Consider the following 16,254-nt stretch of genomic DNA (forward strand, 5'->3'; position numbering starts at 1 on the left):
TCAAACTGGACTAGTTTGACTTTATGTCACGGTCCCTGCTACCCTTCTCCCTGAATGGGATTTACCATACAATGATCACCTTGGACATTTTACCCTTGCCAGGCTGCCTTGTGGACTCCTGGAAGCATTGTCCTGTCAAACTTTTGCCTTTACACACTACCCAGGGATCATATACAGTTTTAATATTTTGTTAATGAATTGTCCTTAAAATATGAAGATTTCTCAAAAGATTCAGAACAGAACTATAGCATGACCCAGTCTCCCACTCCTAGGCATGCATCCAAAGCACTCCATGTCCTATGTTTACTATCACATTGTTCATATTAGCAAGGAAGCAGAGCCAGCCTCTGTATCTGTCAACACAATGGATAATGGAAACAGGGTAGGTAGACACAAGGAGTTTTATTAAGCCATAAGGAAAAATGAAATTTGGAATAAAATGGATGGATCTGGAAAACATTACATTAAATGGGGTGAATCAGACTCAGAAAGAGTTTTTTTAAAAAATAACACTCTGTCTCCTATATACACATTCTAACTTTTAATGTTTTTATGCACGTAATAATGGAGTGTGAAGATATAGACCTTGAAACTAAGTAAAGGCCCATAACAGGGAGACACATGGTACAGGAAGGCAGGAAGGTACAGAGGGGGAAGGGGATGGGAGTGAAACAAGGGAGGAGAGAAACAGCAAACACACATTTTGATTGAAAACTGTCATGCTGAGATCTACTTATTGTATGAAGATAAAAAATAATAACTTCTACAAATTGTTAGTTACTGTAGCTGGGGAAAAGTCCCCTCAGACTGACAGCCTCAAGGATAACACTGCATTCCTGAACAAATAGCCCAAAAGATAGACTACCTACCTAGAAAGTGGAGAAAGACTAATGATTGCTCTCTGGAAATTATGCAGAAAAATATGATACTGCTATTTCTATGTTATGTGACAAAATGTCTTCCATTTTGTATTCCAGCTTCTAACAGAGATCCCAATATACAGTGAACACTTATTACGATTCTTTGTGGAATGAATGAATGAATGAATGAATGAATGATTAAAAATTAAACAGTTGACTTTCAATGGTGTTTGCTTTAACAAAAAGCTTTTGAACAATATGCGAGTTAAGGAATACTTGAGTATAGGAAGCAAGCTACCTGTGGAGGTGGCGTTTGGAAGGTTTCCACTCTGGGTTGCTCAGATGGGCCTATCAAACATAACCCAAGGCTGGAAAGAGCAGGTTGAAATTCCAGGGGGAAGTAACAGCACAGAGACTTGCAAAAATGTGGCACATTCACAAAACAAGAGTCAGAATTCACTTAAACAAGGGTCAGTGGAAACAAAACGCACACAGGGTAACTTAAAATCTTACACCCCCAGGAGAAGCTTTCGCCTAACGTGCCGCTAAAAACTGCTAAGCCTGTTTGACTGAACCTTGTTTAGCCTTTTTGTCTGTTTACTAATGGGAAGTAACTTGTTACCATCTGACAAATAATTTAAAGGTGAACTATGTTAGTAATATTCGGGATAGATTGATCGGGTAAAACAAGAAGTTGGAATATCAGTTAAAGTGGCTAACCTAGGAAGGAAGTGAAGGACTGACCGTGACGGGCGAATCTGTGAAGTCTGGTCTGTAACTGAATGTGGGAAGGAAAGGTGGGACAAAGATGACTATGTTATGGGCTTGCATTGTTATATGCATGGAGAACAGAACCAAGGAAGAAAATGGATATCTGGTTAGGATGAGTGCCAGTGTGATGCTGGCATGAAGGTGCCTAATGTGATTCGAAGAATCAAGCAGCTAAAATTGTTTATATTGATGGAGACAAAGCTCAATGAATTCCTGGAAACACAATTACAAATAACCGTTATGAAACTGTAATGAATAACAGTATCTGTTCCATGTTAAAAACATATAGAGAGGGTTTTTTTTAAAAAAATCTTTTCTTCCCAAAACACAGACATAAACCTTGTTTCATTCTTCCACTGGAATCATGTACCCTTTAAAGTATCTTAGAATGTTTCTCTGAAAGTTCAGAGAAACCCCACATAGCCACCAGATCCATGCTTCTCACTGAATTTCATTTAATGGTCATGAGCAATGTGTGAGGGCAGACCAAGATGATGGATAATGGAACCATTCTTCACAGGGATTGACTTTTATTGGAAGAATTACAGGCACGTGGTTAAGTAAGAGAAAGACATTTAAAATAATTTGATATCACCAGAAATAAGGCTAAGCTATAACACATAGTTTATGTTAATTTCTAAATACAAGGCATACTATTTCAGAGAAATGACTTAGTCAAGACAGGTTCCTTCCTGCTTTGTCCTCAACCCTCTACAGTAGATACAATCCACTAAGCAAATAGGGCTTGCAGTTCGAGCAATTTAATCCTACACTGCATCCATGTCTCCTATATGATTAAATTTAAACTGTTTTAAAACGATGCATTGATAACCAAGCAGCACCGACAAAATGTACAACTCATTTTTTTTCACCCTCTGTACAGTTTATTTGAAAACAAAAGTGCATGTTTATCCAAATCGTAACATATTGGGACCCAGATGTGGGCATAATTCCTGGGGATGCCAGCTCTGTCTTGTAGATGTATTGATCCACTCTGACCTGGTATGGCCCCTTAATCACCAGCCACTCGCAATATAACTTTAAGAATTAAGCTTAACCCCTTCAACATACATATTTTTTATCAATATGAATACTTACATTCTCTAAAGATATTTTCAAAAGGCCACTCTAGAGAGACGAATGAATGTACAGAGCGCTAATGAACAAACCTATCAGTAGGTTTGTCCAGGCAGTCTAGGTCTATAAAACTTCTAAGGCTGGAAATGGTGATTTACCGAACTTGTTTCTAATTCATGTGAGCATAGGTTCTCTAGGCCCTGTGCTCTAAGTTGAATTAGGAGAGTTTCTGACATTCCCTAACAATTCCCATCAGCTTAAAGAATCCATACACACTAGTACATCTTCTCTTTATAATTCAGACTCTTTCTCTATAGTTCAAACACAACTCTGTAGTTCACACTTCTAAATTTGAAAGTGAAAATCACCAGTTTATTGCAAATCTACTTGTCAGTTCCTCAAAACCACTTTTGGAGGGGGTGAGAATGCATAACAGGATGAGACTGAGAAGGCAGGACTCCTGCCTAAAGTCATTATCACCAATGCTCCTTGGGGCTGAAGAGATGGCTCACAACAACCTGTAGCTCCAGTTCCTGGCCTCATCAGGCACCTGTACTCATATGCACATACCCTCCTTCAGACACACATGTGTGCACACAATATTAAAATAATTTTAAGGGGCTGGAGAGATGACTCAGAGGTTAAGAGCACTGGCTGCTCTTCCAGAGGTCCTGAGTTCCATTCCCAGCAACCACATGGTGGCTCACAACCACCTAATGAGATCTGGTGCCCTCTTCTGGCATGGTTCCCCTTTCTGGTGTGCTGGTGTATATGCAGACAGAACACTGTATACATAATAAATAAATAAATCTTTAAAAAAATCATTTTAAAAATTTAAAAGTAAATATTCCTTCCAATGGAGAAGTGTTTTTAATGGAAGGAGAAGATAACATTTATAGTGGTTTTCTATGATTCGGGCTTACATGCCTATGCTACCCCATTCATTTCATTTATTCAGTTAGCATTCACTAAGCATCTACTAACTACCAGACAGTGTGTTAGGTGTCGAGGAGGCACAGAGAAAGAGATCATTGTCTAGGAGTTATCCTGAGAGGGGAGAAAAAAAAAAACATGAGTGCCAGCATTAGAAATATTGTAGTACTGCAAAATAGTTTCAGGTACTCAATATCTAGAGAGTGAGGGGCTACTACAGAGGTGCATAACCCCTCCTAGCTCTCTTTTCTCCCATCTGAAAAGAGCATAATTTAAAACCCTGAGCAGTCTATAGCAGGATGCTTTCTGAATCCCTGAGATACACCTAAGACAGCAACGTGCTGAGCTGACTCGGAAACTCAGCTCACTTACCACTGCCTCCTCGAGCTTCAGCCCAGTCCTAGTCAATGAAGTTGAGGGAATGGCTGCTGCCTACCAGGGTTACCTGGAGGCTTTAGAAATACAGCAATGGCTGCCTCCTCTTCAGTGGCTCTTGTCTGTGTGGTCCAGTGTTAAATGTTTTGTATCCTTTGTAAAATCTTCATGAGAGTCCTACAAGGTTGCCTCATTCCTGAAGCTACAGCTACAGGGAAACCCAAGTTCCTGCTCCAGGCCATGAAACTTGAAATGGATGGAATTTCCACAGGTCCAGAGCTATCACACTTAGTATACTCCAAGAATTTAATAAAAAATGAAGAAGAAATAAAGGATTAAGCAGCTTGGGAAAGCATATACATGTGGTCAGCCTGGTGGTCATCTTGAGACAGAGATTCATGACTCTTTCAAAAAATGTTAAATGATATTAATCTGAGTGGAAAGTAATATTACTATGCACTGATTTTTATTACAAAACACTCCTATAGTATTTGCAGTGAAATATAATGAAAGTAACTGAATTCTGAAGATATTGCCAAACAGACTATATTTTGTGTTTTTACATAGAAAATACATGTTAGAATTTTATCATCATTTTAAGAGTTTTAGAAAACCGAGGTCTAAATTGAGTTTTTCGTAGAAGTTGATTTCTTTGAGAAACAGGATATTTAAGTCATAAAAGAAATAAAGAAGTGAACAAAGCCTCAGGTTAGCCAGGATCCGGGAAGAGTCATCAAAATGGACCGATAAACTTTAGAAGCATGAAAAAGTCTACCTAGGTCTCTCAGATCATCAAAAGTATAAATGCCACAAATGAAAAGTTTCTGAAGCAGGTAAGGGGAAGAAACGCTTAATATTTTGTAAAATCTGAAAGTGTGGCTAAGTTTCCAGCCCAGAACATTGCTGGATAGAAATCTGTCGACATTCACGTGTAAAGCTAGCATTCTTATCGAGGGAACCTCTCTCATTCTCAATGAAGGAAGGGAAGACGTACTTGAGACTATGAAGAAGGAGGAGTTACGCAGGGGAAGCCAAACCGAGCCTGTCAGGGATGGGAACTGTTCACCACAGCTGTAGTTGATAGCCCTTCCAGAATGTGGGCTATTATTGCTGTGGTGGTTCCTGGCAGTGCCACAGGGGCCATTTCAGTTCAAAATGATGATCTGGCAAGAGAATATATTTGCAACTAATGTTTGCAAGTAGGGAAGGTTCTATATTTCAGCATCCAAATTACCATTTGCCTCCATATTTACTGCAGGATATTTTAGCTTTATTATTAGAATACCTTTCATGGAACTATGTGAAATATTTCAAAATGATCTCTGTTTATATAACACTGGCAGCCGCCATAACTTTATATTTTCCACTGTATATTTTTAGTGTGTCCAACCAATCTATTTTTTTTTAAATCAAATCCATCAAATTCAGAATCAAGTACCGCTCATTCAAACAGACTGTATCCAGAAAACTCGCAGTCTGTTAAGGTATCAAGTTTCCCAATGAGACGTTTGACATAGACATTGCTTTTTAAACATTCTTTGTAGAACAAAGGTATTTGATTGCAAGAATCATGACAAGACTTTAAATAAAACACAAACACAAACAAAAAGATTCCTGTTGGAAAGATGTGGACTAATTTAGCTCTTGGCTGGGGAAGAGTAGCAAATTTGATTGACATTCCCAACTAGGTGGGACTAGAGAGCTCACCCAAAACACAGTAAAATCAGCTCACAGGGTAAAGGATAAACAGAGCTGCCTGAAAAACATAATCATCCGATGCCTGTAGCCAAAGTGTTGTTCCTTTGGTATCAGGCTATTTCCAGAGGATGCATTTCTTTTCTTTAAGGAGGGATGGTTTTGCTAAGGGGAAGAAATTCAAGAGCACAGTTGAAAATAGAGCTAGAAACCAGATATTCAAACTAAAAGGAAGAAGAGAGAAAATATAGACCATCAGAATCATAATTAATCATTTTTAACTTAAATATGAACTTGTGACGATTGGGCAATTGTCTTATTTGTATTTCCCATAGTTTTCCCCTAACTTATTTAACATCCTCGTGTATTTAATCACAGCTATACATTTCCATTTATTTGAATTACAATGCAATTAATTCTGGTATTCTCCATTAGACTTTGAACAGACAGGAAGCAGTAATTTAGCCAGATTCTTTTCACCAGTGGTCCTCTAGCATTTAGCACAATGTGAGGTGTTCATAAGAATGCATTAAATGATGCAGTGAAATGTGCTGAGTGAAATGATGATGGTGTGACGTCACCCCACACAAAAGGAAATGACTGTGCGGTGATGTTCATTGCTATGAAAATGTGATTTCTTTTTAAGCATTCTGTGTGTCACAGGGCTGTAATTTAATGAGTTGTCTTAGAACCTAGTACTTCATAGAACTATTTGTCTACCAAGCACGGGGTATACTGAATTACTTTGCTAGCTACCATGGTCCTCAGAATCCCTCCACTGAGTTGCTTATGCAAATCCTCACTCTCATAAATCACCATCAGCCATCACTAGTCAAATTATGTTTGCCTGGTGTTTCTCGCTCAATCCCGCAAAACTGTTCATGTCTTCTCTTTGAGACTGATGGGAAGTTAATGGCGCTGTAATTGCTTGCTATGTTTCATGCCCTATCATGAGTCATGCTGCTGTGTTCATCCTCAACCACCTGATTCTTCAACAGCCAAGTCCTAGAGCTCCAGCAGCAAGATGGAAATTGGCTACTGCATGACTTAAAATGGCAGGATTCTCTCACATGAATGTAGGGCTGTGGAAAAGCGAAACACATGACCCTCACAGTGAATTACCAAGACACTGCTCACGGAGTTAGGAGACTCAGGTCTGCAGAGGAGACGATCAGCTTTGGCAATATGTTAAAAGATTCAGTTTAACTTTCCGTTTGTCCTTCTCCCCGTTTGTCCTCTTTGTAAGCATCTATTTAGAAAAAAAAAATGAGGTGTTACCAGTCTTTCCCCAAAAGATATATTTATTTTTCTCAACAAATCCTCACGTCTGAAAATGTTTGCTAACTAAGACAGTGGGCCAAAAGTTCAAATCAGAGCCCAGACATCAATCTAATAGCCTCATTCAAACCACATAAGCAAATGGTGTTCGGATGTGTAGGTTTGAAAATACTGTGAACTCTTAAACACTACACCAGAGTCCTGGAGAATGACCAAAATGCTGATTCATAACTTTCGAAAATCAACGTCACCACAGAAGGCACTTGTAAATATGGAGAGTTTATTCTCTGACTTTTCTACTAGTGTCCTTTAAAAGCTTTATAATAGGAAAATATTCAAATGCCCCAAATGCCCCAAGATCATTTTTACTTACAAGCCCATTGTTGGGTTATAATGAAATTGAGAGAAATGCATGTAACTCGAGAGGAGAGGAATTAATATACTTGTACCTGTGATTTTAATAGCTCATCCGCCACACAATGTGTGCTCCAAGCCGTGACTGCTAAGATTCTGCACCATCTGGTAAACAAGTATATGAAACCTATGGGCCAGATTTCCCTTCTGCAAATCTCCGCAGTTTTATCCACATGGAGAGTGCAAGGTCTTAGTCCCACACATCTTCCAGGCTCTTTAGAGCTCTGAGTCAGCATTAATGGCAGGACCTGGGATTGTGTTCCCCCTTTAGTACAGTGAGCTCCGTTTGTACTGTTTATAGAAGTAAGACATAAAGAAGCAATATTTCCCATGACAAACATCAAGGGCTCACATGCTTTACCAAGTCCAAATTTTTAACATTTTTAAATTACTGCAACAATTTTTGCAGAACAGACTTAGCTTTTAAAGGATGAAAATCTTACACAGGAATGATGGCTGTGTTTTAATGCACCCATCAGAAGAAGAAAGTTACTTTTTTATAATCTTGTGAGAGGAGAGAAAAAGTCCCTTCTTCTTTTTCAGAAAGAAATAAGAATAGGAAAAAGGATCTGGGACATGTCATTTGCATATGTGGTATCTTTGGGGACTACTGGCTCCTGCCTGACTTAGTTTCCCTTAGTATTAAACAGCTTTTAAGAACATGTGAGTCAAATTAGGAATGAGAGCCACCCTGTTCTCTCTTGCAGAAGGTCATGCACACAAGGAAGAGGCACATGGAATTGTTTCAGGAACTAAATCAGAAGTTTCAGACTTTGGACAGATTTCGGGACATACCAAATACAAGCAGTATGGTGAGTATATTCTGCATCCGCAGTGCTCCACGTCAAGCTGGGCCACATGTGAGGCCTGCTGTAACCCTTACCCTCCAGGACAACTAAAGAACAAACAAAACAAAAAAGCAAAAAAAAAAAAAAAAAAAAAAAAAAAAAAAAAAAGCTAGTGCACACAGGAACATTAACAATCCCAAAATGCACTTGGGAAAGGTCACCAAAAGACTTACTAGGAATGACAAGATTCTTTAGGTGTATCATTCTACTTTCAAAGGTCTTCCCTGATAAACTTTAATTAGGATTAGGTATATATCAAAAACAAGTTGGTTTCATATGGCCATTTTCCGACCCGTTAAAATTCAGTTCAAATCTCCAAAAAGTTTGCAAAATTTTCCCATTGTTTTTCTGATGCCTGCCATTTTAAGGCCACAAAAGATAATATTGGTATAAATAAGAAAGCTAAACCAGAATAGTACAATTTTATCCCCAGAAGACCCAATTGTTTAGGGATGCGAGTTTTGGATAAAGGCCAGCATCAGGAACTTGGGTTGTTGGTTGTAACCATTTCCTCCTCATTCATTCATACCACTGCCATCCTAGTATAGGACTCCATGAAATTAACTCTGCGCCGTGACTCAGGGCACGGCACAGTCATCGCTTCAGAGAAGGCTTCATCACCACTGGTAAGTGTACTCTGCCAGGACTCTAGGAATTTGACTACCTGAGCTTGAGCAAGTCTTGCAGGTCTTTGCTCCTAAAGCTCGACTTCCTCTCCTTACATGGGACGCAGAAAGTGGCAATGGATGGTATGTACTGGCTTCAGCCCTTGCAACATTCCAAAAGCAAAGGTGAGGATGCTGGTGTAGACTGGGGTCTGCTGCTTCCCACCAGCTCTTCAGCTCACATGTGGTGTTCAAGGGGGGTAATGCAACCCCTGGGTAGTTCTTTACCAAACAGTAATAGATAAATGATCAATGTATAGATAGATAGGTAGATAGATAATAGATAGATGATAGATAGATAGATAATAGATAGATGATTGATAGACAGATGATAGATAGATAGATAGAGATAATAGATAAAATGGTAGAGGTGTATAGATAGATGAAAGATGTAATGTATATTACTTATACCTATATTATTTCTATTCTCAATATATATGAGTAACATGGTGTTTGATCATCTTCTATTGATTCTTCCACATGTATCTTATGAGTCTTAATCTTAGCCAACTGTCTAAGGAAATTAGTGCATGAAAAGCTAAAGGATGAAACACAGATATCCTCATATTTTTCCTTCATTCCTCTCTGTACTTACACATTCCTGGTCATGGTAAGTTACTGGTAAATGGCAAGTATGGATTTATTTCACAGCAATAATAGCTCAGTCCATTTTTAACATCTCTAACACAATACTAGATATATTGAAGACGCGGACACTTTGTGTTTTGTGAGTGATTCCTTCTCATCTACTTCTCCAAATATTAAATCATCAATTTTCAGCTATCAGCAAATGAGAACAACACCACTGAGATTAGACCTAAAGGCATTAGCTGCTCATTTCAGAATATTGAAAGCTAACATGAAAATAAAATGAAGAAACATCAGAACATCATTTTTTTTTTTTAAGTAGAGGTTGTGTTTACAAGTCTGAAAGGCTTATGTAACAGCTACAGCTGACTAGCTGCTATAATATGATTGTAATTTCCCCTTGTTGTGTAAATTACGACAACAACTGGTCTGGGTATTAAATCATTAATGGCACAAATGTCTGTGTCTCCGTTTCCTAACAACCGAAATAGTCTACTAATTACAGCACATCTCTGCGGTAGTGCACCTTTTCCAGAGGAGAATTATAAATATTTACCATCGGGGAGTGGGGAAGATACAGTCATTATTGCTGCTTGACTATTGGCCCAGGTATCCAAGAATACAAAGAAAGGGTCCTTTATTCAGCCCTGATTAATAATAAACATGCAAATGAGTTCATTATCCTTAATTTAGGCACATAACTTGTAGGGATACATTTGCTAATGAAAAACTGTGTAATTGGGAAGAGAAAGACATTTTTAGGAGATTCAGTTTCTCTGTCTTGAGGGGAGGCCTGCTACTTGTCAGCAGCTGCCCACCACTGCTAATGATAGGCATTATGCAGAACAATAACAGATGGAATCAAAAGGACACTAAAATATAATTTAGTCCATTTTCTTACTTCAAGGCAGGAAGATATATACAACACCCCATGAAGCAATGGGCACTTCTAGATGACCCCAAGATGAAACTCTTTTACCCTGAGTGGTTTCACAATTTAGTCAAGATCTCTTTCCCCCAAGCAGCTTCTAGGGATGCATGATCTTTTAGAATAGTCATCCTCTCTTTTGCTTTGTCTACATGAGAGGATTGGCAAATGAAGGAAGCAAAGAAAGGATGACAGTAATGAAGAAGGAACAAAGTAGGAAAAAGAGTTGAAGGGACTTAATCCTACTGGACCTTTAAGGCATTCCTGGCTCCATCAGCTATTAGGAATTTTCAAGTAGTCTGCCATGCTTGGGATGGTTGTGAATTCTCATATTCACCTAACTGATGTGTCCCAAAACCAAATTAGTGTGTTTGGAAGCTCTATGTATGTTGGCTTACAATGGCCCTGTAATTACTAGACTTTTAACACTCCATTAAACTATCTCCTCCTCCTATACTTGAACTCAGAAGACAAACAATGGAGGTGTAAACTCAGGAGCTGATACAAGTCACATCATTTCATATCATTATAGTCAGGCCTCCGTTGAAGCCTTTCCCAGCCTATGTAACTCTCTCGGTAGAATTCAATGATCCCTTTCAGCTGTTTCACAGTTCATCACTCACTTGAGCCACAGAATATATGAGGCTCTTTCTCTTAGGAGAGTCTGTACACTACTCTCATTGTCAGACCCAACACACAGGAAGATGAGCAGCTTGTGGGCACTGGCCCTGTCCGCTGGCCACTAACTCACTGCCTGCTTGTAGCTGGGTCCTGCAACCATTCCACATGGAAGGACATACCTGTTGAAGGGACTACCACAAATGCATGAATGAGAACAGGGTCAAGCTGGGAGTGCCTTAGGATAATAACAGAAGTGAGTAAGAAAGCCAATTACAAATGAATACTGGACGTCCCAGAAATTCAATTGATTATACACTGAAAAATAACACTATGCAATTGTTAGCTAGATAGTTTGCCAATGCTTAAACTTGGCGATTTTTGTTCAAGTGCTTGACCATTAACATATTTTTTAAAAGGGTGAGGGGTTCCATCTGTTCCAAACTTAACAGCAAAAGAACTAGCATTTTGAATTCCTGTCAGAGTTGATATTATTAGATTTCCCAACACACTGAATAGTCCCAGAAATCTCTTTTAAACAGTGTTCTTGTCTAAAATAGATGGGTTCACTCTGGACTTGCTGTGGCAGAATCCATAGCAATGAATCTTTCCTTTGATGGTTGGTTGTTCAGGGCCCCACAGCACCTCCAGACTTTCAACTATTTGCTTCTGCCTACAAAATAAATTCCAAGTTGAGGAATTTGCTATTCCAAGACCCTCATACTCTGGCTCTGTTCATCATTTGCATGTTTTTGTTTCTGCTCCTTTCTTTCTCATGCCAATTAGAATTAATAAAAATGACTGTTACCATGGTTTGCCATCTCAGCAGTCCGAATTTTGATATCCTGTACAACCACCCAGCCTCAACCACACATATATTCCTACCAACCCTACCTTTCTGTGCCATATTGAATGCCACTGTTCTAGGAAAGGATGATGTGCTTCACACAAATAAGCCACCCCTGTACTTCCCTTTGACCTCCTGTATCACTTTTACTGGAACACAGATGTGAAATAGACAAGGAGGAAGGGGGTAAAACAAGAAGATCATAGAAGGAGAAATTATGATCAACATACATCATTTGCTTAACAGAACCGTTCCTTTGTGAAATTAATATACATGAACTCAAAGTATTTAACTTTCATTTGATTATAATCACCTTCCATAATAAATATACTTATTAAATAATAAACATGGGTTTAATTCCTCACTGACACTTAAACTGTTTTCAAGTACACAAAGAAGGTATTGATTGACACATGGCATTGACATCTTTGCCACACAATACAAAGCCTATCTCTGTTGTGCAAGTATTCAAATTAGGGTTTAGGTAGAATGAATACATGGCTCAAGGTCACATTCATATTGCGGGAGGAACTGGTATGTGGACTTATGTGTATCAGACTTTTAATCTTAGGTTCCCTAGTGGACCGTTCTGCATTTCCAGATGGGATTTATTGTTTTCTCCTTTGGACCTAATACAATAGGCAGGCAAAAGCAGCTGGTAAAGAGTACTGGTTGAAGGAAACAGAGCAAGAAGAAAGGAGGGCTGAGGCATGACATTTTTAGTATGTAAAGCTGAATAATCTCCTTCACCTATCCTAAAAGTTCACTCTTCATTAGGTCTCTACTATTGGTTATTTTTCTTTGATTTCCTCATAATAAGAGTAATTCCCGAAAACATCTAATGTACTCAGAATTTTAGGGTTTAATATATAGATATAATGATTTCTATAGACTGTTTTGCTTGTTTATACCTTGATATGAGGTTTGAAGTACTGAGTGGAACCAATATAAAAAACAAGTAACAATTTTTGTGTTCCGCTTAGTAATTGATCATAATGAATTGAAGACCAGATTCAGGGAGGAGGCTAAGACATTTATGACAACCAGAGTATTTTTATTAATCAGAGTCTCCTATAAACAAAGAATGAGAACACAATTTTAAACGATCTTAGTAATCTTGGAGAATGAATTCAAGGGCTAATGGAAACTAAAAAGAGCTGGAAAGGAACCGGGGGTATGGAAATTGTTTAGTGAAGCCAAGTTCAGTTGTCTCTCATGAATAATGATAAATTTAAATGCAGTCCTGTATCCAATTAAAACCTGGACTGGTGTAAAAATGACAACCCTCACTTGACATTTCCTCTTGCAACATTAAATAAATTCAGCTTTAATCAATACTCTACTTAATTTGGCTTCCTTCAGATTAACTGCTGGTTGTTTCAGTGTTTGGGTTTAATCTTCTTCTAAGGAGTTTTCAGTCATGATTTCCATCTCATTCTTTGATGATATTTGGCTTATTCTGTGCCATTCAAATTCCCCCACTTACACAAATATTTAAATGGCATTGGTTTAAAATGAATCAAATTCACTAGCAAATCTTAGACTATCAGATGAAGGCATTGCTGCGGGAGTCGATTCATTTACTTACTGAGCTCTACAAGATGGCAGCTGTGAAGGCATGCACACTAAAACTTGTTTAGTGTGGATCAGTGGGTATACACATGTTGAAATGTTCCCCAGTATTGCTGGATACATTGTCCATACAGCTGTGACCTTTAAAAGGAAGGATGATGGGTATGTCACTCAACCACATAGAGTATCATGGAAAGCAAACATCCAAAAAACACAAAGCAAGAGAATATAGCAACATATGAATATTAAAATATGCTAATTTCTTGAAGGAGAAAAAAGACTTCATTTTTTTAGTGAACTACTACTAAGTTGAATGACTATTTGGCGTTAAACAGGATATCCTGAGAACTAAATTCAGATTTGTTTACTTTGCTAAAATTTCTGCCACAATCTTTAGATTTTCTACACTTTATCTTATCAATGACTTCATATTTCTTTGAACAGTCATAATGACATTCAGATATATCATCTGCTTTGCCTTCCACGTTACTGTTCACATCTTTCAATTCCTGAAATCTCTATGACAACTTAGAAAGTATGTTCTTCACTTTGGCCCATGAAAGAAAATTTGAATTGAAAATACCCTTTGCAGCTACCCTCAATTTTCAATCATCCCTGAATCCTGTAAACTGTATACTCTCTTCCTGGGAGCATCAGCAAGCAATAATACTAATCATCAACTAAACAGCTTTGTTCTCCTCCTCCACAGGAAAACCCAGCAGCAAACAAGAACCCATGGGACACTTTCAAAGCCCCCAGCGAATACCAACATTACACCACAATCAATGTCTTAGACACAGAGGCGAAGGATGCTTTGGAGCTGAGGCCTGCAGAGTGGGAGAAATGTCTGAATTTGCCTCTGGATGTGCAAGAGGGTGACTTTCAAACAGAAGTGTAACACAATCAAAGCGAACTGAGGTGGAGACACGATCATTTGACAGTGAAACTGAGATTGGGGAAGCCTGACATTTCCACCTGGACAGTGTGACTTTTCTCTGTCAGGACCTTCCTGTGCCAACATCAGTGTTTGCATATGGTAATTTCTCACTGGTCAGGCTAGTGTACAGTTCTCACCACCCCGTGTTGTAAGTACCCGTGGAATGGATTTGAAGGTAATCTTTCTAGATAAACCTCAAGCAACGATTCATGTTGTAACAGCTTCATGTGGTTTAGTTTTCAGAAAACTTCACCATGAAGCACAATGTATATATTTATGCAGTTTTTAAAGTTTATAACAGTCTGTTTGGCCATTACTACACTTTTTACTTTATAATATAAAAGCAAAGTTTTTGTCATTAAATGAATGTTTGTTGAGCTACATTCTTCATTGCTTTAAATGCAATAAAGTAATAATCTCACTTTTATATGAATAATATATTTCACATCTTTATTATTGCAGTTTTCTCTAGAAGGCTCTGAGTAGCTTTCTCTGCTGCAGCTGTGTATAAAATATTTAAAATGTTGTATGGTGTAAATAAACTTTTGTCTACATATCAGTTTTTTAGTGCATTTTATTTTGGATTTGTTGAACAGGAATTTACATATTTATAAAGTTTTCTTTTTCAATACCGACACTGAAAATGTATTCAGAGTTTTAACAGCATACCATTATTACTCCTTTGAGCTTAATGATTTCTCAATGTAATGACAGGTTTGCATAGTGCTTCTGTATTTCCTACTTAGACACCCCTTGGAACAATGTACCATGTAAATGGGGCTTGTCAGAAATCTGCGACCATCATCCTCTTTATAACGTTATGTTCTTTTCTGTCTTCTGGCAACATGACAAGTGGCATAAAACAGTAGTTTACTAAACAGAGAATGATACAGGGAAAATGTATGAGGTGATTCAGTTTGTTGAATGTTTCACAGAAAACCATTTCTACTGGAGTTCTTTATAACATAAGCATCAACGAACTTCTTCGGGACCTTAAATATCCAGTCTGCATACACTCCAGCAGAAGGAGAAGGAGAGTGGATGTAATTGTCTCTGGTTTGAAAGTAAGAAGCCCAGGATTAGCCAGTTGCACAAGCAGGGCCCAATGCCCTCTCTCATAGTGAGATACCTCTTGCTTGCTCAGACACATGTTCAAGAAGGAATTCGGCAATTGCCAGGGCCTTTGGGTGGCTAGAGAATGTATCTTGCAGTCCGAAGCATTGAAGGTAATGGGAAGAAGATGAGGGGTATCCTTAAATGTCCTCGAATGCTTAATTTGATTAGCTTTCAGTTACACCTGAGCTGTGTGGTCTGTGTTTGGAACTCATGTAGATCAGTTCCTTCTCCTAGCAACCTTGGCGACCTTGAGGGACCCTGGGGGACCCTGGTACTTAGGTTGCGAGGGAGAGACAATGGTGCTTCAGTCTTCAAGTGCGCCTCTGAGCTGGAGCCTTAACCACACAGCTCAGGCAGAACCCCTGTCCCACGCTGAAAATGTTCTCAGTGTCAAGGTGTTGAAAGTATATTTTTAATCAGATTTTAAAGATAAAAGTGGTATCATTATGCAAAAAAGGAGTATAACATAAAGATTTTTTCAATAAATTAAATGCTAATTATGATATAATTGTAGAGTCTATTGAATTTATAAGATGACTTTTTTTGGTGAGAAGGAATATTTGATAAATCTTCCCCTTCTCTGACTCTTTCTCCTCCTTTTTATCCCACCCTACATCTCTCTCTTACATATGTACACACACGTGTCTCTTTGTGTGTGTGCACATGCATTAAGACTCATAGTTCTCTGCTCCTCCATCTCAGAAACCTATAGCTATGAATGCAACTGTATAG

The 16,254-nt window shown here is 38.4% G+C and overlaps 1 protein-coding gene across 1 annotated transcript in view; it reads left to right on the top strand.

Annotated features, from left to right (window-relative positions):
- The window catches only part of Adgrb3 (adhesion G protein-coupled receptor B3), a 708,652-nt gene extending 693,709 nt beyond the window's left edge, over positions 1–14,943 (top strand). The window contains exons 30-31 of the mRNA XM_059281371.1: positions 8,111–8,215; positions 14,179–14,943. Coding sequence (XP_059137354.1) covers positions 8,111–8,215; positions 14,179–14,367 — 294 coding nt within the window. The 3' untranslated portion in view covers positions 14,368–14,943. The remainder of the gene's footprint in view (positions 1–8,110; positions 8,216–14,178) is intronic.
- Positions 14,944–16,254: the final 1,311 nt, after the last annotated feature.

Source organism: Peromyscus eremicus, chromosome 16_21 (assembly GCF_949786415.1).
Source record: "Peromyscus eremicus chromosome 16_21, PerEre_H2_v1, whole genome shotgun sequence".
Classification (NCBI taxonomy): Eukaryota; Metazoa; Chordata; class Mammalia; order Rodentia; family Cricetidae; genus Peromyscus; species Peromyscus eremicus.